The 27,829-nt window shown below is 37.3% G+C and overlaps 1 protein-coding gene across 1 annotated transcript; it reads left to right on the top strand.

Annotated features, from left to right (window-relative positions):
* Positions 1-5,390: 5,390 nt before the first annotated feature.
* On the top strand, positions 5,391-26,650 carry LOC127425634 (tuftelin-like). Its single transcript, XM_051671825.1, has 11 exons — positions 5,391-5,497; positions 16,294-16,370; positions 17,727-17,790; positions 17,869-17,928; positions 20,591-20,680; positions 22,702-22,812; positions 22,935-23,155; positions 23,751-23,856; positions 25,342-25,425; positions 25,514-25,605; positions 25,841-26,650. The coding sequence occupies exons 3-11, from the start codon at positions 17,758-17,760 to the stop codon at positions 25,911-25,913; spliced, it is 870 nt and encodes a 289-aa protein (XP_051527785.1). The 5' UTR covers positions 5,391-5,497; positions 16,294-16,370; positions 17,727-17,757; the 3' UTR covers positions 25,914-26,650.
* The last annotated feature ends 1,179 nt before the right edge of the window (positions 26,651-27,829 follow it).

Genomic DNA, 27,829 nt, shown 5'->3' with positions numbered 1-27,829 from the left:
GTGCCCAACATAGATGGGAACTCCTTCAATACTGTTTAAAAAGCATCCCAGGGTGAAACCTCAAGAAGTCAGTTGAGAAAATGTCAAGAGTACATTTCTGCAAATTCTAGGCAAAGGGTGACTACTTTGAAGATGCTAAAATATAACACAGTTTTGATTTATTTTGGATTTTGTTTAGTCACAACATAATTCCCATAGTTCCATTTATGTTATTCCACAGTTTTAATGACTTTACTATTATTCTAAAATGTGAAAAAAATAAAATAAATATATAATAAAGAATGAGTAAGTGTTTCAAAACTTTTGACCGATAGTGTAGCTACCTATTTTATTCATGATTTGTTGTTACCACTTATTCTTGACAAGTATGTGGTTGAAAGTGGTTGATTCTTAACTGATTAGATTTTATCCAAACCCCACCCCAACTCACAATTTTTTAAAATGGAAATCATATTAGTTTTATTTGATCACAATATCACAATTACGTAAACATGAATGGGGGTAAACATCCGCTCATTTGGTGTGAGAGGAAGTTCCTTAGCACTGACTTTTAACTGGCAATTTATTAAGACATATGTTCCAGGTATTAATTTTGTCCTTTCAATAACCAAATCATTACAAACAAATTAAATCTTTAAGTTGTATAATGTAACATTCTTGTATGCCATGTTATATGTGGCCAAAGATGCCCACAAAGATTGTCTATTTAATACGCGACACACAGTCTTTCAGTTACTTCCACTCTAACATTTGTTTGTTTTGTCTGGCTCTCCAAACTGTCACATTATGGCAATGACTCTTCAATCAGCTCATCACTGTTATGTAACTGACACTGCAGTATATGCAAATAACCTTTGGATAAAGCATTATTGTTGGGGTGCTGCATATGAATCTGGGGCGTGGGTGCGTACAAATCTCTCTGCATCCAAGAATTAAACTTTCTTTTAGTACTGACAAGAATGAGATCAAAGTTAAGAGAAGCACGAGATGTTTCATCATTACAAAGTTTTACACCGAGGTATGTGACAACCTCCTTAACATGGATCCCTTCAATTTCATTGAAGTTAACAATCTTAAGTGGAAATAAAACTTTTAAGATAAACTGGCTAAAGAATTTTATTTAAAAAAAATTGATCTATGTGGCATATTTGCCCTAACCATTTGTTTGAACAAAATGTATCAATTTCATTCTTAGATGCAGTTTTGATTTAACAAAATACCTCTTAAATTATCTAATTTTCACAGGCAAGTCCTTTTGACATGGTGTTTGATTTTTAAACAGAATTTTTCTCCTCACTCCTTTTACATCTGGAACAATAAGTATATCAAACACCGAAATAGATCATCATAGTTACTTGTGTAACCTCCATTCCATGATGGAGGGAACGAGATGTTGTGTCGATGTAGTGACACTAGGGGTCACTCTTGGGAGCCTGAGACACCTCTGGTCTTTGATAAAAGGCCAATGAAAATTGGCGAGTGGTATTTGCATGCCACTCCCCTGGACATACGGGTATAAAAGGAGCTGGTATGCAACCACTCATTCAGGTTTTATGCTGAGGAGCCGATATAAGGTCCGGCCATTTCAGCGGGTAGTTCAGCATTGTGGCAGGAGGGACACAAATAATCATGACGTTCCCTATCTGTCACTCACTCGACGTTGTGTCGATGTAGTGACACTAGGGGTCCTTATATGAAACGGCACAACTGGCTGAACTGTGTTACGTGAACTGGCGGTGTGTGGTGGGCAGACCACTGTGTGCCTCATAGCCAGCACACCAGGTCGACACGTAACCTCCCCCAACATAGTTATGAGTGTCGAACGGCCCTTTTTGGGGACAAGTCGACTACCCAAAGATAGAGACAGGCTTAACCCAGTCGTGGCCTCTTTTTCCCTTCTCTTTTTCCACTCCCTAAAAAAGAAGGGGAATTATCTGACTGGGCCGCCAGGTCTAGTCGGGGGGTGTCCCTCCCAAGGGGAAGACACAGCGGAGACCACACCTCACCCAAAGAGAGGGGGGGATATTTAAGTGGAAGAATACATCACATGGTCTTTCCAACCATGTGGAGAGCCTTCAAGGTAGATCCTGCCCAATGGGGGAGGAGTTACTACAAACATGGAAACTGGGGCAGAGGGTTTCTGCCCAAGGAAGACGCAGTTTGCCAGCAGGGAAACGAACTAGCGGAAGATATATATCGCATGGGGTTAGCCTTACAGGGAACCGCCACATGCGGAGCACCTACCCCAGAACAGGGCTCTTAGTTAGCGCGTGTACTGGGCCGGCAGCGAGTCTCTCTGAAAACTCGACTGCCACAGGGCTTGGAGGAAGTCAACCAGGGAACAAAGTTTGTGAACACTACTGGGAATTAATGGCGCACGTCTTCAGCTCCAAGGGAGGTGGAAGGCGCTATGTGCAAGCAATACACCTGGCCGGCTATCCCAGGCTTATCTGCTTGTGTTGCGTGCCACTACCTGGGACGAAACCGGTTCCACCCGGAGGTTGTAGAACCATGCAAAGGTGTTAGGTGTTGCCCAACCCGCTGCTCTGCAAATGTCTGTTAGAGAGGCACCTCTGGCCGGGGCCCAGGAAGCCGCTACACCTCTGGTAGAATGGGCTCGTAGCCCTAGCAGGGGAGGCATGTTCTGGGCGAGATATGCCATAGTTATGGTGTCAATGAGCCAGTGGGTGATCCTCTGCTTGGAGACAGCGCTTCCTTTCCGCTGTGCACCAAAGCAGACAAAGAGCTGCTCAGAGATTCTAAAGCTCTGCGTGCGATCCAAATAGATGCATAAAGCGTGCACCGGATACAACAACGACAGGGCTGGGTCTGCCTCCTCCTGGGGCAGTGCTTGCAGGTTCACCACCTGGTCCCTAAAAGGGGTGGTGGGAACCTGGGGCACATAGCCCGGTCGGGGTCTCAGGATCACGTGAGAGTAACCCGGACCGAACTCCAGGCATGTTTCGCTGACAGAGAACGCTTGCAGGTCACCTACCCTCTTGATGGAAGTGAGAGAAGTCAGGAGGGCAGTCTTCAAGGAGAGTGCCTTAAGCTCGACTGACTGCAAAGTCTCAAAGGGGGCTCTCTGTAGACCCTGAAGAACTACGGAGAGATCCCATGAGGGAACGAGGCGCGGTCTGGAGGGATTCAGCCTCCTGGTGCCTCTTAGGAACCTGATGATCAGGTCGTGCTTCCCTAAGGACTTACCTTCGACTGCGTCGTGGTGTGCTGCTATGGCGGCAATGTACTGATCCGACTGCACATCTCTGGGGGTCTTCGCGTCGGGAAGAACACCACATAGTGAATAGATGCCACTTAAAGGCATACAGGCGCCTCGTAGAGGGGGCCCTAGCCTGAGTGATCGTGTCTACCACCGCGGGTGGTAGACCGCTTAGGTCTTCCGCGTCCCATCCAGGAGCCAGACATGGAGATTCCAGAGGTCTGGGCGCGGGTGCCAGAGGGTGCACCGTCCCTGAGAAAGAAGGTCCTTCCTCAGGGGAATTCGCCAGGGGGGAGCTGTCGCGAGGAGCGTGAGGTCCGAGAACCACGTTTGGGTGGGCCAGTAGGGTGCTACCAGGACGACCTGCTCCTCGTCCTCCCTGAGCTTGCACAGGGTCTGTGCAAGCAGGCTCACTGGGGGAAATGCATATTTGTGTAGGCCAGGGGGCCAGCTGTGTGCCAGCGCGTCTATGCCGAGGGGAGCCTCGGTGAGGGCGTACCAGAACGGGCAGTGGGAGGATTCTTGGGAGGTGAACAGGTCCACCTGTGCACGTCCGAATCGACTCCAAATCAGCTGGACCACCTAAGGGTGGAGTCTCCACTCTCCCCTGAGGGAAACCTGCCGTGACAGCATGTCTGCTGTAGTGTTGAGGTTGCCCGGGATATGAGTGGCTCGCAGCGACTTGAAGTGCTGCTGACTCCGGAGGAGGAGACGGCGGGCAAGTTGTGACATACAACAAGAGCGCACACCGCCTTGGCGGTTGACATATGCTACCGCTGCCTTGCTGTCTGTCCGAACTAACACGTGCTTGCCCTGGATCAACGGCCAGAACCTCCGCAGGGCGAGCAGATCCATACTCTGTTTTTTAGACAGTGGTTTGAGTCTGATATATTATTCATTGGTCAGTTATTGAATTCTGATGGTCAGTTTTTGAGTATTAACAAACTATGTTCTAAATTTAAGTATCATATTTCAGTGAAAGAATATTGTATTGTCATGAAATCTCTGTTCAAAGATCAAAGCACTTGGTGTAACACTGTAGGCCGTAAGATTTCTAAACATTTGTTTTTGGGTAAGATTGATGTAATTAATGATAAGTGCAGTAATCAGATGATCTCTCTTTGTTAATATTTCTACCCCTCCATCGAAATTTGTTTGGATAAATATGTTTCCCTCTTTGGTGTGGGAATATATTTGGGGAGTTGTTAATCGTTACTGTGTAACAAATAAAACTAAAGAGGTATTCTTTAAAATTGCTCACAGAATATATCCTGTGAAAGAAACACTAGAGTGTTTTCATCTGGATAGAGATTACAATTGCTCTTTTTGTAATTGTGAAAAAGAAACTATTGTGCATTTATTTTTTCAATGTCCCTGTTCATCATCTTTTTGGCATGAAACAAGGGCATTCAAACAGTTATTTCACACTTTCAGAAATCAGAATTTATGCATTTTTAAACTATTTTATTCATATAAATTTGAATTAAAAGAATAATCACTACAATTCTGGGTGGGCCTGGGTCTAATTTTGGGGGCCCAGGCCCACCCTTGGCTACGCCACTGACATGAGATGTCTGTGTTTGAAAATGATCAACAGTTTTACTTCACTCAATGAATATGACATTTCAAAAAGAAAAGTGTATGTTATTAATTTGTTTTTGTTATTAGGAAAATGTTATATTCATCAGTGTAAGTGGAGTGATTTAAAATCCAACTTTGTTCATTTCCAAACAGCCCTTGAAATGTATTTTGAATCTATACAATTTTTAAAAGCAAAACAAATTGTCTTTGTTATATGAATTTAATATATGTTTGTGACACCCTTTAGTTTTGTTTTTATTTATTTTCAGTTAAAATGATTCTGTTGTCTGAAAACTTGTTGAATTGCTTTGTATTTTTGAAATTCATTATAAAAAAATATAATAATAATAATAATAATAATAATTTTAGGTCCTAGATCACAACTAACTATAGATATTTTTGTCTTTTGACATTTTTGGAAATATGTTTTTTCAGCGTTTCATCAGCTGAGCGAACAACATCATTTTAAACATCAGTAAAAGAGACTGTAACAAACCTGGGTCATTGAGTCGATCGAATGAGCCCTCTAGGTGGAGCTGTAGAGTGACAGCTGAGGGAGGATCAGGATTGAGGGCTGGACTGCCAGTAGACCTCTCCTCTGCCATGCCTTAGTTTAGCATTCTCATAAACTGAATCACAAGAACAAACATATGCGAAAAGTCGCACGGCTGACAGACTGAACGTGTCCTGAGTGAGGTAAGGTGGAATGCATTGCTTATGTATTTTAATGCCACGTATACCAACTTTATGTACATACAAAAAAAAAAATGTAATTGAATTTTATGATTTATTACCTTGTTATGCAATCCCATGATTCTGATATCTTTTGTCTGCCTCTGAAGTGGCTGAGCAAAGTTATCGTTATCAAAGCAGAGCATTTCCGCAATAAGCCTTTAATGTTTAGTGTTTAACATTCATCATGGAACGTAAATTACGCTTTGAGAATGTGTCAAAAATAGTTTGTGGATTCTCTGCGTTCCGCCCTAACCAGTGTGTTAGCTGTCATTTATGAAGATCTACAGGACAGGAAAATCATATGGTTCCTATGTAATTGCATTCGTACCCATGTGTTTGTTGTTGCCATAAGCAATGTTTTCAAGTGAAAGGTTCATGTACAGTTAGTGGACACTTTTATCTAAAGTGCATTCAAGCTACATATTATATCTGTTTTTAGGCTGTTTATAAGTACTGTAACGTTGCTATTACTGATCAGCTAGTTTGGTTGGGTTGTGATAATGATTTCAAAGAGCTGTTAAATATATGTCAGATCATATGCCATCTAAGTTTGCTCTTTTCCTCTGTGTACATGTAACATGCGGATTCAGTGCTTTGTCTTTCAGTAGTATAGGTTTCAAATCTAAAGACTAAATTTGAGTGCAATCTGAGGTCATATTTATGCATTTGGTTTATTCAGTCTTGGCTAATTGAGTTTGAGTTATCCGATTTAAAACCTCAATAGCAACCATTTCAAAAGCACTGTATTTAGCTAAATTTGACGATGCAACACTGTATTTATCAAGATACAGTAATATTAGCATAACAGGCCATCCCCAAATCTGGACTGGATGCAAGCATATAGTAAAATGAAGGATGCTAAAACAATCAATAAATAATAGTTTTGCTTCTAGTAAATTCTACTGGTTGTTGTACAGAGCACCAATATCTATCCATAATTTCAACGACACAAAAAGTTAAAAAATGTTGACAGTCTATGATCCCTGATTTAAATATAAAAATCGTCCCATTCTTAAGTGTATTATGTGAGTTCTTGTAGTTCGCTGATTCAATCGGTTATATTAGGTCATGTATTGGCACATAAGATGTATGTGTGGGCAAGATGAGGTCATTTTTCCCAAGATAAAATTTATGTCATAAGTAATAGATAATTTAATGCTTTGTAAACATGCCCTTGTATTGCATCAGCTACAGTTGAACCACGCTATAATACATTTTAACAAAACAAGCAACCGATTCAGTATCGAAGCATAGCAGGTAGCTATTCAAAATAAGATTTCTGTATGAAATCTGCCAGTTATTTTTATTTCAATCAAAATGCACGTGCAAGGATCATCCATCTCATGCTATTTATAACAACATATCCAGACTGATCTTACAGTGAAATCAGAAACAGTAGGTTGACTTTTCTTTAGCTGAAATCGGCCTGTGCTTACCAAAATGCGAAACAATGCCCCCAGTGGCTAAAGCGGTAAGTGTTTTGGGCATATGGACACGTGTGAGCTTCATTTTCCGGGTGAATTGTCCACAGAGGGGCGCCAAAAGTGAGTTGTGAAGCAAGTTGTTTTCAGCTGTACAGGCTTATAATACAGTGAAGAGGAATTCATATTTTATAAACTGTACCCCCCCCCCAACCCAAACCTCAAACCTAAACTTAACCATCAGTGGAGTAAAAATTAAATGTTAGAGGGAACATTGCAACCCCTGAATCGCAGTCGTCACTGATTATGCGAACACGATTACTTCCTGGTTTCGACACGTGATCCAAACCCGAGTCTGACGCAACGCACTTCCGGTCGTGCCACAAGGGATGGTAAACCTGCTGGAGCCGATGGAAAAGTGTGTGATAGGAGATGCCACTTTCCAATGAGTCGGCATAATGTGGCCGATCATAGGGTACCAGAACTCTCGGAATCAACATGCTGACTTCCCGTACGATTATGTTTTGCATTTGTATGGTACCCCTCAAATTAAGTTTACCTGGTTGCCTAATATTTGATTAATTGGTTTAGGGTATATATAGGCAATCAAAGACATCATATTCACTAAAGTTTATAGAACATTCTTCAAATGAATGAGTCATTTAATTATTATAGGAGATGAATTGCACCAAAAATGTAGATTGTAAACTTTGAAATGTAAAAGTTAATACTTCTGAAAATGTGCTTTTTTTTCATCTGTCCACATTTTGGTTCAGACTTTTTTTAACGCAAATCATCAAAAAGGAATTATGTAACACAAACGTGTCCGGTACATGCATCGGTAGAAGACTGCAGGCGAAATGCACAAATTGTTTGAATTTGCACTTACACTTGATCGGCATTTGTTGTTATTGGATCCATGTCAACACAAACGAATCACTCATTATCAACAATTAAGTTGCGTAACGTTACTTTAAGGAACATATTATATCAACATTCCAATTCAACAAAGCCTGAACACGTTTTGTATGAAAAGAGATTACATATCAGAACTAGATGACATTAAGTACACATTTTACTAGGCTGACTGTATTGCACTTTATGATTACTTTAAGTTAGTGCTGAATTTGATAAAATCATGTGAGATCAGCAGAAATTTTACACTATGGATGTGAACCCTGGCTAGTACCCCTTGTAAACTTCTGTTCCAACACACCTGAAGGGTATATGTGTGTGTCTTTGCATGTTCACTGAATGATTTGACAGCTATTATGAAATATGTGAGCTGAACTGAGCATTATTTATTTTGTACCACTTTTGTACCACATATAAATATTATAATTCAGATAATTCAAATAAATTACATAATACACTCACTGAGCACTTTATTAGGAACACCTGTACACCTACATTTTCATGCGAAAATCTTATCAGCCAATCATGTGGCAGCAGTGCAATGCATAAAATAATGCAGATGTGGGTCAGGAGCTTCAGTTAATATTCACATCAACCATCAGAATGGGGAACAAATGTGATTTCAGTGATTTCGACTGTGGCATGATTGTTGGTGCCAGACGGGCTGGTTTGAGTATTTCTGTAACTGCTGATCTCCTGGGATTTTCACACACAACAGTCTCTAGAGTTTCATCAGAATGGTGCCTAAAACCAAAAAACATCCAGTGAGCGGGAGATCTGCGGACGGAAACACGTTGTTGATGAGAGAGGTCAACGAAGAATAGCCAGACTAGTTCGAGCTGACAGAAAGGCTACGGTAACTCAGATAACCACTCTGTACAATTGTAGTGAGCAGAATAGCATCTCGGAATGCACAACAAGTCGAACCTCAAGGCAGATGGGCTAAAACAGCAGAAGACCACGTCTGGCACTTTATTAGGACCATAGTGTTCCTAATAAAGTGCTCAGTGAGTGTATATACATATTGTGGCAGCAGACAAGTAAAGCATTTGGACATTACAGAAAGTGATTTAAAATTTTATTTCCAAATCATTGAATATAACCCGATTATTGCCCTGCTTCCCTCTGTGCTATTTTTAATTGTTGGTCTATGTACTTGTGCATCAGACGGGTACTTTTGGAGTGTCTCTCTAGTTTTCGGTGTCTCTAGTCGCACAAGCTGTGTTTTAAACATGCTGTGTCAAGTTAAACTTAGTTGTCTCGAGAACCCTGCATTCTGTTGTGCTTGGTCCAGCTAAATTTGTGATAATCTGACGTGCTGCAAGGCAATCGACTGTGTTTGGTGACTGCTATTGGGACCTTGAATAGCATATCACATTCGAGAGTATTTTTCAAATAATTAATCATATTAAGTTAACGTGTTAAATCGACAGACATAAGAAATACATAAAAATTAGTAAGACCTCAAAATACGATTTGGAACAGATTTTTACAGACAGTCACTCAGAAATGTATGAATGTGCATAATAAAGAAAGTGTCTCTCTTTTGTTAGATTACAAATAAACTAGACTTTGTAGTGGTCATAAAAATAAATATTTTATATCGACACACATTGTACTCAAGTTTTAGTTAATATTCAGAATACTGCATAATTGACCCAGTGTCCAGACCACTTGAATATGCATTAGTTGACCATAGCTTAGTCGTAACTTTTGCTTGTTTTTGGTGTATCAGGTTTACCAAAGCAAATCTCTAGAGGTTTCTCCCAAGTCTTTTTTTTTCCGTGTCCTCACAAAATGAGAAAGCTCAAGAAGTACTTTAATTCAATGAGAAGTCTATACTGTACAGGGCTGCATTTCCCAAAAGCATTGTAAGCCTAAGCAGATCGTAGAAACCATTGGCACCAAAGGCCTCTACGATCAACTTAAGCTTGCTTTTGGGAAACGCAGCCCAGACAGGTTGTGGAATGAAGCCTGCAGGTTGGACGCAGTAAAGACAGCATGCTTAAAAGTTCACACTGTTCTTTTGCAGTACTCTATAGATTTAGGACAGTGGTGTGAGCAATAAAAGTCATGACACTTTGTGATTTACTGTAGTTGACTTTTCATTGTCAGGAGTAGACCTACAGGGAGAGCTAGGCAATTCAGTATTGCAACAATTCCTGGTCAAATGCCTGAAATAGCTCATATATGCAAATGTAAGTCTGGGTATGCCTTATTCAAAATGATTTAAAGACCAATCCTTCCTTGGATGTGTATGAGGGGTGTGTTAGGGCCAGTGCAGGGCTATCTGTTGCCATCAAGAACAAACCATTACAGTGCAAAAACGTATGCACTTTAAAAACAGCAGCAGCAATGATTCAAAGTCACAGACGACAGTAAATGCAAAGTGGTACATGAAAGTTGTACGAGTTAATGAGATATGGGTGTGTGAGCTGAACATGAGAACATTAAGTTATGTTTGTGAGTTGCACAGGGTGTGGCAAGATGAAAGCTTTCTGTACATCGGTTAAAAGTTGGTTGAGAGAATGCCCAGTGTGCAGAGCTGTAATCTACAGTAGTGTAGCTACTTTAAAGGTGCACTCAGTTATTTTTTCCTAATTAAAAAAGTTTAACTCCTAAAGACATGACTTGTAATTGTGCAATATATGTAGAAAATAATGAGCACTCACATTAAAATGAAGACTCCAGTCATATCAGTAACTTTATAGATGCTGTTTTATTCTACATGGAGAGGGTCCGCACATGGGGGCCGCCATGTTAGAATCACATGACCAGCCGAATACTACTCGCTTAATCTCAGTAACCGTCCTGTTATTTGACACTTTCACTCATTGATTAAAGTGATCATGGCTGACTGTGAATACTACATTTATACAATGGCATCTGAAACTGAAAAGTATTGATTTTAAATGATGCTGCATCCAAGCAGCTAGGTGTCAGTGTAAGTCCAAGACGACACAAAGACAAATGTTACTGAGTGCACCTTTATAGAAACTAAAATATAAGATAGTTTGAAGTTTGTTGAAATGTTTTGGTCAATACATAATTTTCAGTTTTTATAACAAAAATTGAAGTACATAATTGAAAATTATGGATTGACCAAAACATAAAATGATTAATAGTTTTAATGACTTTAGGGTCATCAACAAATAAGGTTGTCTGAGGTGATAAAAATCTTTTAAAAATCTAGATTAAAACACAATTAATCTTGGTGTCCACATTTATAGCATTATATAAAACATTTACTTAATGACTTTAAAAATGTCATGTGGTGTAACCATCAAGTAAAATGTATGAAAATACAGTCCTTGTACCATGAATACACAAGTGTTTTTCAAGAAAAATAAATTGTTTTTACAAACATTGTGAATTTTTGACTCATGAATGTCATCAAGTTTTCCTGGGGTTACTCCGTATGACCTGAACAAAATGTGCTTTTTCATAAAAAAAATGTCAGAATATCTGCTATTTTTGGAAAACTACACAAACAGTCATGAGAAGTTAAAGAGGTCCTCGCTGTTTTATGGTTTTGTTGTTGTTGTTGTTGTTGTTGTTGTTGTTTTCTGTCGCATGACAACAGAATGGAAACCTACATGTCGGTTACACCACCTGACTTGATTTGTTGGACAAGGTTTTTTCAAATATTATTAATATTTTAAAACAAAATTGTTTCAGTGGTGATTTTTTGAAGAAATACTAATTATTTTTCACGCAAACAAATATATATATTTCAAGAATTCCAGCTTTTAAATTCAGACGGTTACACCACATGACATTTTTTACTTAAAGCCCCAGCACAAATACCAAAACGGCTTTGAACTCGATTTAAAACATGGTCATCACAGAATGCACCTCTTCTTGTTTTTTTTTCTCAAATTTTCAGATGGCACGTTTTTCAGTGACAAAGTTGGAATGTTCATTTTGTAAATTGCTGTACTCTTTAGTATGTGTGTGTGTGAGGTGTCAGTGTTTTAACCTTGGGGCTATTGTTCTCTCTCTGATGTTACACACATCCCCTTCACTTTGCCTGTAAGCACAAGCTGTCACAGAGCTGATGATTTTTCTACCCTTTGAATGAGACTCCTATTACACGCACACGTGCACATGATTTACATAAGAATAGATAAATACAGAAATGATTTGCATGTGATGCAAGCTGCAGATCAAGGCAGCATGACCTTAGTAATTGGTTAGACAATCAAAATCAAAACCTTTTTTACATATTAAAGAGATCTATTTAATTTACTCACCCTCTAGTTCTTCCAAACCCATATGAATTTCTTTGTGGAACACAAAAGGAGATGTTTGACAGTTTGTTAGTCTCAGTCACCATTCACTTTAATTGCTTCTTCCCATACAATAAAAGTGAATGGTGACCGTCATTCTGCCTAACATCTCCTTTTGTGTTCCACAGAAAGAAAGTTATTCAAGCTCAAGGGCACCACCCACAGCTGAAAGCATTCTTACTTTTGCTAATTAGAATGCGTGCATCCATGACAGAGGCAGCATCTGAATGATAGAATTGCTTCTCTCTTTCAGCGTTGTAACTTGACACTGCATCTTTTAAAAGCGGCGAGATACATGGCAGTGGACAAAGAGTCTGTGTAGTTCATGTTTATATACAAAATAATGAAAAAATAGTTCAGATGGGTCCCCTTTCGTGTTATGTTAGGAATAGTTAGCCACACAAGGCCTGTCATCTTGACTTGAACTGTGCACAAGTGGGCGGGGTCAAGGATGCAATGTCACATGTTGTGGGATGTGTAAATACAAATGAGAAATGTTTCGTGATATCATGAACAGACAGATTTCAAAACAAGACTTTTCAGCAGGCAGTTAACTATAAATGTTCTTTTTAGACTGAGGAGGAAGTTTTGAGTTCTGAAAATTACAATATGTTTTTATAGTACAGTTACCTCTTATATGTCTAAATATCAAGGAAAATGTTATTCTCCATTTCATGACTCCTTTAAGAGTGCATAGACACAAAAACATAAACGGTCTTCTTATCTCTTGGAAAATAAAACACTTAACCATGTAAAGGCATACATGGCCACCTACAGTACACCTCCTCCTTTGTCCTCCACCCTTTGCTGGAATCTAGGGTAGTTTTTCCAGTGCAGTGAATCAGCAGTCTGCTAGAGTGATGTCACTTTTATTCATTATCCCTCTGTCTGCTGTCTGTGGTCTTATCCCAGTGAATCTATCCCTTTGCTCTTTGTTCTCCTGCATGGACATGTTGACATTTAGATTGGATGCAATCACTTGCTCTTAGTTGGAAAGAATGGAAATTGCTCTGTAGTCTTGCCAGAAGTAGTTGATGTGTACTAAACATTAAAAACGATTAGGTTAATAGAGCACAACTGTATGTTTTCGGAATTTCAAATCTGATTTATTTTCACCTTTTTAACAAATAATACATGAGTTTTGACAGAAGAATTAATGTGTGTTTTTAAAATGATAAGTTTCACATTTCTGCCTTTAAACCCTCCAAAAATTGGCCCCATTCACTTCCGTTTTAAGTGCCTCACTGTAACCTTGATTTTTACTTTTTTTAAAGAAAAGGAGGGACAAGTCAAAATTCATTTTAGTGGAAATCAACATTATACCGCAAATGCTGTCGATTGACCTGAAATTGCATTGAACCCGGAATATTCCTTTAATAAAACTTTAAATATTTAGGGGGATGCTTGAGCTTTTTGTCCCTTTAAATGCAACAATTAAATAAATTAACGTTAATGCACATGAACAACCAGTATCTTACAAAAAAAAAAAAAAAAAAATGTTTAAACCAATTGGATGCTTTAGCTAGCAGCCTTTGCCGTTTTAGCTTTGGTAAACCATCATTTTCAGCAGATAATTTTGCTCTCCAGTAATGTATTAGTATAGAGTTGAGCTATGTGTTTATGTCATCACTGGTATTTTACATTCAACAGTGACCCAGACAGTGGCGACCCACTTGCTTAATGGGGTCATGAAGTGCTTTTTTAAAATAATTTTATTATCTTCCCTGAGGTCCATTGATAATGTTATAAAAGTTTTTTTGCACCAAAACAGTCACAATTTAGTAATATATGATCATTTTCCACCCTGTTTTTGGCCCTCTGTCTGAAATGCTCAGTTTTGACATAAGCGACTCCTTAAAACTTCTACGTAAACGCCCACTGTTATGATTGGCTAACAACATGCAGCCCCTCAAATTCAGCAAACTCAATCGGAACAACATTATTAAACAAAATTGCAGGGTTTACACATAATGCACATCCAACACATTGCATCTGAATATATTAAACTGTTCATCTCAAGCACAACTATTAACACTCAGCATCATAAACTTTCAAACAGTCATGACATTTGAAACATTCATGAATTAAATGGTTCACTTACATTTTTTATGTGTTTTTATCTGCCCCATCCTTCAATAACAGTTCCTTTGCAAAGTTTGAATTGTATATTTTGACTGTTCACAAGCAATCCAAGCTGACATGAGCCAAAAAAACGAACACATTATAGTCCACGGCGAAATTACGCACACACATACTGATGGCGCACTGAGGTGCACATTGCCGGAAACACACAAAGACGTCTATCGTCAAAGATGTCCATCATCAAACACGCCCTATGTTTACATTCACCAACAATTAAAAATAGCGCAGATGGGCGAAAGAACGCGTGCGTCCATGACAGAGGCAGCAGCTGAATGATAGAATTGCTTCTTGCTTTCAGCGTTGTAACTTGACACCGCATCTTTTAAAAGTGGCAAGATACATGGCAGTGGTCAAAAAGTCTGTGAAGTTCATGTTTATATACAAAATAATAAAAAAATAGTCCAGATGGGTCCCATTTGGTGTTATGTTAGGAATAGTTAGCCACACAATGCCTGTCATCTTGACTTGAACTGCGCACCAATGGGTGGGGCCAAGGATGCGATGTCGCATGTTGTGGGATGTGTAAATACAAATGAGAAATGTTTCGTGATGTCACGAACAGACAGATTTCAAAACAAGACTTTTTAGCAGGCAGTTAACTATAAATGTTCTTTTTAGACTGAGGAGGAAGTTTTGAGTTCTGAAAATTACAATATGTTTTTATAGTACAGTTACCTCTTATATGTCTAAATATCAAGGAAAATGTTATTCTCCATTTCATGACTCCTTTAAGAGTGCATAGACACAAAAACATAAACGGTCTTCTTATCTCTTGGAAAATAAAACACTTAACCATGTAAAGGCATACATGGCCACCTACAGTACACCTCCTCCTTTGTCCTCCACCCTTTGCTGGAATCTAGGGTAGTTTTTCCAGTGCAGTGAATCAGCGGTCTGCTAGCTAGAGTGATGTCACTTTTATTCATTATCCCTCTTTCTGCTGTGTGTGGTCTTATCCCAGTGAATCTATCCCTTTGCTCTTTGTTCTCCTGCATGGACATGTTGACATTTAGATTGGATGCAATCACTTCCTCTTAGCTGGAAAGTATGGAAATTGCTCTGTAGTCTTGCCAGAAGTAGTTGATGTGTACTAAACATTAAAAACGATTAGGTTAATAGAGCACAACTGTATGTTTTCGGAATTTCAATTTTTTTTAACAATAATATAGTGTTTAAACCTTTCAAAACAGACCTGCCATTGGCCTAAAATTGTTAAACGGTGATAAACAGCAAGCTTCAGCAGCGATTGTCCACTCGCATGCAAATTACATACTCAAGTCTCAAATTACTGATTTTTATTTGCTTAAAATATATCGTTTTTATAATCAGTGACTTTAAGTCGATAATTTTAAATGCACCCTAGGATGCATTACCTTGCATTACCCATGAAAGAATTGAAGTACACAGTCCTGTAACTTCTTCACAGTCTTTCTTGCAGATTTTCATATAAGACTCAAATCAAAGTTTGTAATCTTGAGATTCATCTAGGAGCTAATTAGTTTAGTTCATTGCTTAAAATTTGTTATTGGAAAATGTGTTGAAATTCACATAGATAAAATGAATGGGAAAACACTTCCAGAACCAGAGCCACTGAAAATGTGTGCGGTCACTATTGCGTTCTATTTACAAAGCCCTTAAGCCTTGGCATTAACTATTACGTAATATAGTAATGGTTTTCCACCCCATTCTTTTTGTTTTTGCTTTTTTGTCATTCGTTCATGCAGTCTTTTATTATAGACTTAAAGGCGGGTCTTTGTCTCACAAAGGTTTACACAAAGGTTCCTATCATGTTCATTACGTAGGCATTTAATGGGACTGTTTGCTTGGGAGATTAAATAATATGCTAATTGGGCTTGTGTTTTGTCTAATTGCGGGTTTGTTCAAATGTCTTTTGGAAAATTGCCTCCCTCCTAGTCTCATTTTCTCTAATCATATCTCCTTCACACCTTGTTCCTGGATCTCAACCTGTCTCATTTTTATTAATTTACAGAGACTGCAGGCGAACAGGTCACTCTGTACAACTACAAGCAGAATTTGATCATCAGGACTTCAGAAAAGTTAATTTAGGTATGTATATTAACTCCAGTATGCTCAAAAGCATATCCATACTGCCATCAATATTAGAGGTAGACCGATACAGTATATCGGTTTTACAGATTAATCGTGCCAATAGTTGCTTTTTGGAACTATCGGTTATCGGCAAAAATCTATGCCGATAGTTGCCGATCAGTTTTTTATATTGAAGTGAGGGCATGCAAAGAAAAATGCGACTATATAGAAATGTCTCTCGTCAGCACATACATTGTGTCTGCAACTTCTTATTGTGAATAATAATAATAATATATAGGCGATTAAAAAATCTTAATTTGGTAAATATTAAATATAGAGCATTGTAACGGAGCCAAGTCTACGTAATTTCAAAATAAGAGTCCCTGGTGTGTTTCAGGCTTGTTTAGTGTTAAAAGTCCCATGTTATGCACCCAATCTTCTTTTTTTATTATTATTGCGATTTTGGTTGAAAAATAAACTAAATCTGGGATTTTATTCATTTTAGACTCTGGCCTCTATGTCTGTGCCGACTAAGAAAATGTTGTAACATTCTACGAATCGATTTTAAAGAGGCCCCATTATGCTTTTTGGGATTTTACCTTTCCTTTAGTGTGTAATATAGCTGTTTGTGCATGTAAAAGGGCTGCAAAGTTACAAAGCACAAAGTCCATGCCAAAGGGAGTTACTCTCTCCCACAGAAAACATTGCTCCTGAACTGCCTGAAACGCCTGGTTTGCAGTCCAGCCATTACTTCCGTGACTTAGCTATGTCACAATGTAACATATTGGCATAATGCCCGCCTAAGGGCTACTTCGGTTATGGTAAGGGATGTTACATTTCCAACACACGCTCTAAGCACTTGACCAATCACAACAGACTGGGCTAGCTGGCCAATCAGAGCAGACTGGGCTTTTCAGAACGGGGGGGCTTTAAAGCGACAGGAGCTACAACAGAGCGTTTCAGACAGAGGGTGAAAAGAGGTGCTGCAGTAATGTACAGTATGAGAAAAATAATGAGTTTTTTTAACATTAAAGCATGTAAAACTATTCTGGTAGACCCCCAAAATAAAATTATGAACCTGTAAATGTGCATAATATGGGCTCTTTCAGCCGATTAATCGGTTATCGACCTATTCCACCTCCTAAGTTATCGGTATCGGCAAAATCCACTGTAGGTCGACCTCTAATCGATATGTAGTTATACACCTTTACCACTTAACTGCCTCTTTCAAAACCCCTCTTCAGTTGATAAAACCAAACAAGTTATCTAAACAGCCTACATACTGATGTGTTTGTTTGGTCCAGATTTTGTAACTCCTACAACAGATTCCCAACGTCAAACCAGACACGTTGTAACAGTTTCCATCTGTTGTAGGTGTAAAGACTGGAAATAGAAGTGTGTCAAGATGTTGACTGATGAGGTGCCACAGGTACAGGAGGTCAGTGATGTCACCGCCTGCTCATTAACCATGCAGAAATGTGTGTGTGTTTATAACTCTTTTTTTGTTTGTCTTCAGGTTAGATACTGTCTGAAGACTCTGAGAGAGCAAATGGCAGCAAGACAAAACAATAATAAGGTACTACATTTACATTATTACTTGTTCTTTGTACATTTTTACACAAATGATTTTATCATTGTGGATAATATAGGTGAATCTCACAAAACCTGCCAAGAACATGTCTAGGTTATTTTTCACCCCTAAAATCAAAAGGTTAATAGTAGTGATGTCATCAAATATCGATATATATTGATTATTGATCAGCATGTATGTTATTTTATCAATATAATATTGAGGCATCGATATATTAAAATTAGCCAACATTTAAATTAGAAATCTAATTTGCATGCTTTCCAATTCACTCAGTTGGCCTTCTGTTTAATACTGTGGAGTAATAGCATTGGGAGAACACAAGAGGGTGATATAGAAGCCAATCGTGGGTAGGAAAGGCACCGCTATCACACACAGAGGACGAACTGATGCGGCACAGCAGATGACAGTCCAAAGTTACAACGGTTTTTGTCCTTTTTCAAGTGACATTCACCTAGTTTCCATCCACTTTTGGATGTTTTGTTATTGAAAAAGTGAAAATGCGTAACACATTTTTTGTGTAATTTGCCGTCTTCTGCTTGTTTCCATTAAAATGGCCTTTTATCGATAAAAATGGTGTGCGTGATGACGTCATGCTTTAAAATACACTTTGTTGCATAAGTTTTGGTTTATCGCAAAAGAAATCTGCCCTTAAGGCGTTTCCATAGACGTTTCCATACAGAAATGTGTGTATATCGCTAGTTGTGTACCCTTTGCCTCCCAGATGTCCCTAATTACCACCCCCCCACCCACCCCCCACCCCCCGAAGTCTTTGTAAAATGAGGAGAGTATTGAGACCATTTATTGAAATTAGCTAGCTTACTGTCATTTTAATTTCACAAATTAATTTCACAAAGGTGAGGAAACGTGCAGGTAGAATCACTCTGGACCCCACACACCCTGCCCACTCCCTTTTTGAACCGTTGCCCTCTGGCCGGCGCTACAGAGCACGGAGCACCAGGACAACCAGGCACAAGAACAGTTTTTACCCTCAGGCCATTTACCACATGAACAGTTAAACTGCTTTTGGGGACTCTCCCATAGTGCAATAATGTAAATAAATATCTCATGTACATATGTAAATCCACTCAGATTTAATTAAATAACTGTACATACCCATACCTTGCACATGCATTACAACTTGCACATGTACATATGCCATTCTATGTAATATGTCCTATTATTTGTATGTCTATTTATACTCTTACCTTGTTTTATATTCTGTCTCACTGTAATGTTCTGTGTGCACTTGTTTCTCCTATCACCAAAAAAAAAAAAATCCTTGTGTACGTGAGAACACTTGGCAATAAAGCTCATTCTGATTCTGATTCAGATAAATGCAATCAGAAGAGGAAGAATTGCAATCAAAAGGGAACAGTTGCCCTTCTGATAGGATTGTGTGATGAGGAGGAGGGTGAGGGCAGATGATTTTAATGTTGTGGCTGATCGGTGCATATCGATAATCATCAGGAATACCTTCAAATAATCGATGCATGAAAAAGGCCCAAGCCTAGTTGGTAGTAAGAAATAAGAAATTATATTTTGCAAGAAAATTTAAGCCCATTTTTGCATTATGACATTATTTTTTAATGACAACTAAGCTCAATTTCTCCCACAATTTATATTACTGAAATGCCAAAAATCTCATTGTCATCACTGCAATGTTGGAAAACACTACAAATATATAAACAATTATATATTATTTAAATTTGAAGTTTTTATACATATTGTTGTATTACCTTTTAATTTATGCTGATTAAAAAAAAAAAAAAAAAAAATATTTAGTGCATTTTTGTTTGTTTGTTTTTTTTTTTTTTTTTTTTTTTACAAAACAATGAAACTGCCAAAAATCTTGATGGTTTTCCATTTCTTTTTTACTTTTTGGATTTTGGGGTGAAATAAGACATGGACATGTTTTCATGACAGCCCTCATATATTGTGACCTATATTATACTACAGTATATGATATGTATACTGTATATTACATACTATACTATACTATAATACTCTATACATTTTAGGTAGATAGCAATTCTTTCCTAACACTGTAAAAAGTGGTACGTTGGGGGCAGTGGTAGCTCAGCGGTTAAGGCTCTGGGTTACTGATCAGAAGGTTGGGAGTTCAAGCCCCAGCACCGCTAAGATGCCACTGTTGGGCCCTTGAGCAAGGCCCTTGACCCTATCTGCTCCAGGGGCGCCATATCATGGCTGACCCTGCACTCTGACCCCAGCCTAGCTGGGATATGTGAAAAAGAAGAATTTCACTGTATATGTGCAAATGTATAATGTGTGATAAATAAAGAAAAAATTATTAAATTATTATTATTAATTGTTAATTATAAATTAATTATTATTAATTAATTATTAAATTATTAACCTGCAGTTGTTAACTTAACGGGGAAAAAAAATTTTGTCAGTGTAACCTAATGCATTCAGATTGACTCAGAAATGCTAATTAATATATTTTTAAATGTAATCAAACCAGTTAAATTACATGTTACCACAATTTTTAGTTTAACATTTCTTTTAGGGTAGCTGCTGTGTATCAAATGTATACATTTTCCCATCTTCTTGGAAATACCTTGCTATTGCAAAGCTGCCCCAGGTCATAGGTGTCATATGTAGAATAATAAGCTGTCTCTTGCCCTAGTTTCCATCTAACGGCTTCAAGGACGAAGTGCTCATCAACAAAGCCAATGGCTCAAATGGAATTGCGAACGGATATTTTCCTAAACGTCAGGTGAGTTATTCATTACATAAGATGAATCACTTGCACCATTATAAACACACACCTACATAGAAAGAATGTATAGGCTACTCACACAAATGCAAACAGAGAGACACTCCCATAGAAAGAGAGAGTTGTTTTTGACAGAATTGAAGGTGCGAGTAAAAAGCACTCTTTTTACGCCATTAGGGTAGTTATTCCTTCTCAACTAAACTTTGTTAAAACCTTCCAAACTAAAATTAATAACCTCCCTGTTTAAAAATGGCCAGAAAACTGGAGTGCTGTTACACTGTTGTGTACCCACTCTCAGATAATGATGATAAATGTGTGTTGATTTTGTGACTTTGGCTTTGTTCACACTGCACACAAATGTGATTTCTGTTTTTAAATTCAAGTGTTGGCACTGTCATTTTGCAAATTATGAAATCGGATCTGTTTTTCTCAGATCTGGTTCTACATTGGTTGATATAGTAATGATGTAAGTGTCAGCACGATGCATATACTCTGTCCAAAACCACTGACTCATTCACTCATTCACTATTCACTACATAACAAACATCTAATAGTTTGCTATATGAGGAAAAAGTGAGCAAAAATTCATGTTTATCGGACACCGCTCCAGATAAAATTGCTCAATCTGTATGACCTTACATAAAAAACACGATCTGACCATTGATAATGAGATGCATTGCACAAAAATCTAATTTTAATCATATTTTACATCACATGCGGATGTGGGTTGGATCGGTTTTGTAAACATTGGATTTGATTTGAGTCAGAAACACCAAAAAATACGAAAAAGGAGCTAGTAGTTCAGTCCTCTGGATGCAATGATGTTCATGCAAAAAAAGAACTCTTGTTTATGTTTTATTAGTCATGTAACATATGAAGTAACGTGTGTAGAGATTTGAGAGTGTAAACACATTAGCTCTTTTCCCTTAACTGTTAGAAGTCACACCCATGACCATAAATCCCCTCAGGATGCCCTTGACAGCAGTAATTGCCAAACTTGCAGCAGCGCAGTAAACAACCCATCACTCTTTCCTGCAGACTTCTAAAATCATGCAGATACAGATTCAGTTAATGTTCACATCAACCATCAAAATGGGGAAAAAAATGTGATCTCAGTGATTTGGACCGTGGCATGATTGTTGGTGCCAGATGGGCTGATGTGAGTATTTCTGTAACTGTTGATCTCCTGGGATTTTCACACGCAACAGTCTAGAGTTTACTCAGAATGGTGGCAAAAAATAAAAACATCCAGTTAGTGGCAGTTCTGCAGATGGAAACGCCTTGTTGATGAGAGATTTCAACGGAGAATGGCCAGACTGGTTCAAGCTGACAGAAAGTATACGTTAACTCAGATAACCACTCTGTACAATTGTAGTGAGCAGAATAACATCTCTGAATGCACAACACGTCAAACCTTGAGGCGGATGGGCTACAACAGCAGAAGTGTTCCTAATAAAGTGCTCAGTGAGTGTAAGTTAACATTAGTTAATGCACTATAAACTTACATTAACAATGAATACTTGTATTTTTATTAACTAACATTAGCAAAGATTAATACATGCTGTAAAAAATGTATTGTTCATTGTTAGTTCATGATACCTAATGCATTAACTAATATTAACAAATGGACCCTTATTGTAAAGTGTTACCACTTAAGTAGATGCCAGCATCCCTCATCTGTGAAAACCATGAACAAAAACTATGCAAGATAGTAGAAAATACAACCTAGACAACATTCAATACAGGTTACATTTGCTATTATGTTGGGTCGCCTCTTGAAGTCCAATGTAAAATCTGTGTCCTGAAGCAAAACCAGCTGAGAACCACTGTTGTACAGTTCTTAAAAGAATGTTATGCAGTTATCATCATGGTAGTTTGTAAAAAAAAACAAAAAACAAGGTATTACAATGTTTATTCCAATGCATTTTTTAATACTTTATTTGTTATGCTGACAATAGTTGAGAAACCCTTTAAACATGTAAAAAGTGTTAACTTATAACCCCTCTCTTTTGCTTTCTCAGGACCAGGAAGGTGAGGAAAACTGCATGACCCTGAGAGAAGTCACCAAACATCTGTGCACTCGTTTGCAGGAGATGGAGAAAAGACATCAGGAGGAGAAAGAGAGACTGCAGGTCAGAAACATAAATAAACACCAGGCAAATTTCCTTGCCATTAAAACTGTGATGTATTATGGCCTCTCTTTCCTAATTAATCCAGTTTCAAACCAAACAACGACTCTTGAAATCTTCATTAGGAAGAAAACAGGGAATATCAGCAGCGGTTTCTAGAGGAGCATAACAACCGCATGGAGAAGTCTGAAATCAAGGCAGAGGAACAGGGCCAAAAAGTGGAGGAAATGCAGAAACTAATGAGTAGTTTGGAGCTAGAGAATGCCACGCTGCGAGAGAAACTGGCCGCTAGTGATGCTGAACTTGTGAAACTGAGAGAAATTAAACAATCGAATCATGAGGACAGGTAAGTGCTCTTATACCTAAGCTAAACAAATACATTTTTTGGTTGCACTTTATTTTATAGTACGTGTACTTTCAGTACTAACAGTGTACTTACCCAAGAAAAAACTGATTAATATTTGTACTGATTAACTACATGTACTTAATATGGGTTAGGGTTAGGTTTAGGGTTAGTACCTAGTAATTACTGAAGTTGTTGTAATTATATTGTATGTAAATGTAGAACAGTACTGTAAAATAAAGTGCTACCCATTTTCCAACAAACATTTGGTTTTATTTCTGACCCAAATGACCATTGTTTACTTTTTACTAATGCATTTAATATTTGGTGCATGTTCTCATAAGTTTGTTACTTAAGTAAGTTACTTTAAATCATTTTTTACTGAAAATTTTTAACCAACCGGCTGGCCTATTTGGAACTCTATTAGTTGCCATGTGTTGCCATAGAAACTCATTTATCAAACTCCGGGAAGTCACGCCTCTTACACAGAGTGTTAATTGGAGTATGACTCATTCATGTAACTGCCTTTGTAATAGTAACTTGGGTATACTCACCTATTTTACTTATCATAGTAATAGACAGGTTTTGTGTTTTGCAGGTGTGAGCAACTAGAAAAGGAGCTGGCGACTCTAAAGGATAAAAATCATAACTTAGATGACATGCTCAAAAGTCAACAGAGGAAAGTCCGAAAGATGATTGAACAGGTAATAATACATGCACATACACACAGAATATTCATACATGGGACACACAGATAAACCATCAGATAGATAGATCTAGAAAGCTGTTGGAGGAGAAACAATTTATAAATTTAGTCTTTGTTTAGGGATTTTGGAAAACCCCTAAACCATATCTGTAGAATACCAGTATGTTGGCTTTGTCAAGACAATATAATTAATAGATGAAGCCTTACACAAGAAATTGTTCTCATGAAGAATAAATACGAAAGGAAAGAGGATATTAAGAGAACATCAAAAAGAGGGAGAAGGAAGCTCCTCATAATTGTGCTTAATAAAAACAAAGCAGGCTGTTATATTGAGTGTTTAGAGATGAGAAGTGAAACCCGACCTCAGTAATAAATAAAAGATGCATTCATTTCCCTGCCGATCAGTTGGTGCACTTTAGCTCTCACGTTACACATTAAATCTACATCAGTGCACACTGAAAAATATTACATGCATTAGAGAAGTGTATATTGCATTGTGTTTTGTACATTCTGTGTATCTATATTGTTAAAATTGTTATTTTTAATGACAACTTGATATGGCATGTTTACTGTATCCTTTTGAGCAACCACCAATTTGTGCAGATTATGAAAATTGTATTCTACTGTTGAATCCTGGATAATTTATTTCAACCATTGATCAATTTAAAGGGATATTTCACCCAAGAAGGAAACTTCTCTCATAATTTACTCACCCTCATGACATCCCAGATTTGTATGACTTTCTTTCTTCTGCAGAACACAAACGAAGATTTTTAGAAGAATTTCTCAGCTCTGTTGGTCCATACAACGTAAGTGAATGGGGACCAAAATTTTGAAGCTCCAAAAAGCATATAAAGGCAGCATAAAAGTAATCCATACAACTCCAGTGTTTTAATCCATGTCTTCTGAAGCGATCCAATCGGTTTTGGTTGAGAACAGAACAAAATGTAATTCTTTTTTCACTATAAATCTTGACATATGCAGTATCCTTGGTGATCATGATTTCAAGCACGATTACACTTCCTAGTGCCATCTAGCACTCTACGCATGCGTTAAACACTAGGAAGTGTAATCAACCTTGAAATCAGGATGGTGCCTAGAGACTGCAATGGCAAGACGTGTAGTGAACTAAGAGTTATATTTTGATGTGTTCTTACTCAGAATCAATTAGATTTCTTCAGAAGACATGTATTAAACCACTGAAGTCTTATGGATTACTTTTATGCTGCCTTTATGTGCTTTTTTGAGCTTCAAAGTTTTGATCACCATTCACTTGCATTGACAGAGCTGAGATAATCAAACCAAAAATCTTCGTTTTGTGTTTTGCAGAAGAAAGAAAGTCATACACATCTGGGATGGCATGAGGGTGAGTAAAGGATGAGAGAATTTTCATTTTTGGGCAAACTATCCCTTTAACAATGAGTTTACATTCATTCATTAGTGTATGTTTGAATATCTTTGTACATGTGTGTTAACTTAACAGGTCCAGAATTCACGAACCATGATGGAACACCGAGACAGACTGATTGGTGATCTCAAAGAGAAGGTGTCTTTTCTTGAAGCTGAGGTCAGTGGCAAAATTGTTTTAGAGTGCCTCTCTCTTTTTATATCTCCCTTTTACTGTGTGACCGTAATGTATCAAATGTCTTCTACAGAACAGAGAGATGCATGACCGAGTGGAGTTTTATCTTGGTAATCAGGTGCCTAATCACTATAACTTAGACATGGGATCCAAGGTGGTCTACAGGTAATAATCCTTCACATTAGTATAGAACACAATATGATTCTTATGCTGGTATAACATCAAGTCATACATACTAGTTTTGTATCTACGCCTGTGAACTGTAGGCTGTAGGAGAAATATGAGACTATAAATATCTAAACACATTATTTAACCATGAGAACAGCTATTATCAGTTTGATTATAGCTTCTAAATGTGCAAAATGTTTCATAAAAAATTATTTCCCACTTTGTCTTTCAGCAAAACTCTGACGCCCACAAGCCCAGGAAACAAGTCTCTGCCCTTCATTAAAGTGATTGAGATCAAGACTTGAACAACATGAGAAAAGATTGAGATAACTGCTGGAAGAAAGAGAGAGAACGAGATTTATTTAGCACTTGTGTAGCATTTTGAGTATTTTTTTTTTTTTTTTTTTTTTTTTTGTATATATGGAATGCAATGCTTTGTATATAGGACTGTTCTATCTATGTCTCGTATATGTATAATAGATTTTGTAAACCATAGGCTTTTTTATTTTCTGGACCTAAGCAGCTATATTTTAAATGTAACTTCAAGTTGGGAGTGGAGACTGTAGATGGTTGCCAATATGTCTGTTTCAGTTCCAACATGCAGAGAATCTGATAATATAACATTTATATAATCTTTGACTTGTTCATTAGTTTGTGACTCACAGTCTAATTCAGAATTCAAAACATGTACTGTATTAAAAACATAATATTTAAGACAAACTTAATAACAAATCATATTTCTGTGCAACTTATGCATCTGTTGATATACATAAGATGATATACAGTTCTGAATTTACTGCAAAGCTGTATTTTCTCTTTAGGAACTGTATTTGTATTATATAGTATAACCACCCTTAGTATTGTGAAGATGTTATTTCTGCTACTGTATTTATAGCTAGACCCCTGCCTTTCCATTCATCTCTTATTATTAAATGTGAAAAAATTGTGTTCTGCTTGTTGTTGGAATTTTACTGCTATGCACATTTCTCTGGTATTACTGTATTTATCTTAAGGGCTAATAAATCAAGAGTCATTACAGTCATTCACAATATGTGTAAGACAGTGTTACTTTATATTTATAAATGTATTGTATGCAGTACATATCCATTAACCTATTAATGGTGTTCGGTCTATATACAGTACCAGTCAAAGGTCTGGACACACCTACTTATTCTTTATTTTCTACATTTTGGAATAATAATAGTCTTCAAAACGATGAAATAACACAAATGGAACTAGACAGAGACCAAATAAAAAGAGTAGCCTAGTTCTTCAAAGAACTCACCTTTTTCCCTTGTGACAATTTTGCACACTTTTGGCATTCTCTCAGCCAACTTCATTAGGTATTCACCTCATGCTTTTTGAACAGTCTTGAAGGAGTTGCCAAGTGTGCCGTGTAATCGTCACTCTCTATTCCAACTAATCAATTTTTTAAAATCTTAAAATTAACATTCTTGTTTTGTAAAGTTTTGTAATAGACTCTTGAGATTAGGGACAAAACATGTATATATATAAAAAAGTATATATATATATAAGTCCTCTATGTTAAAAATCATAATTCATAATAATAAAAATACTGAAAAAGTTAAATTAAGGAAAATGTGTATACTCAGGGCATTCATTACATATACTTTTAAATAATTTCATTAGATTTTTTTTTTAAATGCATGCTCTATACGTGGAACCTGTCCTCAGCAAGAGGTCACAATGTTAAACTGCCAAACAAAGTTAAAAAAAAAAAATATTAAGGGATAAATTTTGGCATTTTAGTTTAGGTTATAGAAGCAACTTCAACTGAAGAAGAAAAAAATGGCTCCAGTGTACAACACAAGATTAAGATTAATTTTTTTCAACTCCATCAGAATTTTCTGAATAGTATGAAATCAGAAAAATAAAAAACTGAATGTATTTTATTACTTCACTCATTTGTTGAACATCTTTATTAGATAAAGACTTTACACTCTTGCTGGATGGATCAAATTAAAATAGCATTCTTTTTAGTGTGTTTTACGGAATTGCATAAATTACAGTAAGATGTTATGAAGTGAATAAATGTTAATTTTCAGAATAATTTTTTTTTTTTTTTTTCATAAAGGCCTTTTCCCTTACATGGTTTATTAGCTGAAACCTTTGTCTACAAATATATCCATTTCACATTAATTTAGTTTAAAAAAAAAAATAAAAATGAAGATTTAAAGCTTGTTTTGTCCCTTATCTCAAG

Source organism: Myxocyprinus asiaticus, chromosome 34, assembly GCF_019703515.2.
Source record: "Myxocyprinus asiaticus isolate MX2 ecotype Aquarium Trade chromosome 34, UBuf_Myxa_2, whole genome shotgun sequence".
Taxonomy (NCBI): domain Eukaryota; kingdom Metazoa; phylum Chordata; class Actinopteri; order Cypriniformes; family Catostomidae; genus Myxocyprinus; species Myxocyprinus asiaticus.
This window is presented reverse-complemented; position numbering and strand designations above follow the sequence as displayed.

Excerpts from the sequence above, each read along its gene's own strand:
- LOC127425634 (XM_051671825.1), top strand. The coding sequence starts at position 17,758 with ATGTTGACTGATGAGGTGCCACAGGTACAGGAG. Across the intron at positions 23,156-23,750 it reads CAATCGAATCATGAGGACAG|GTGTGAGCAACTAGAAAAGG; the intron begins GTAAGTGCTCTT and ends TGTGTTTTGCAG. Across the intron at positions 23,857-25,341 it reads TCCGAAAGATGATTGAACAG|GTCCAGAATTCACGAACCAT; the intron begins GTAATAATACAT and ends TTAACTTAACAG.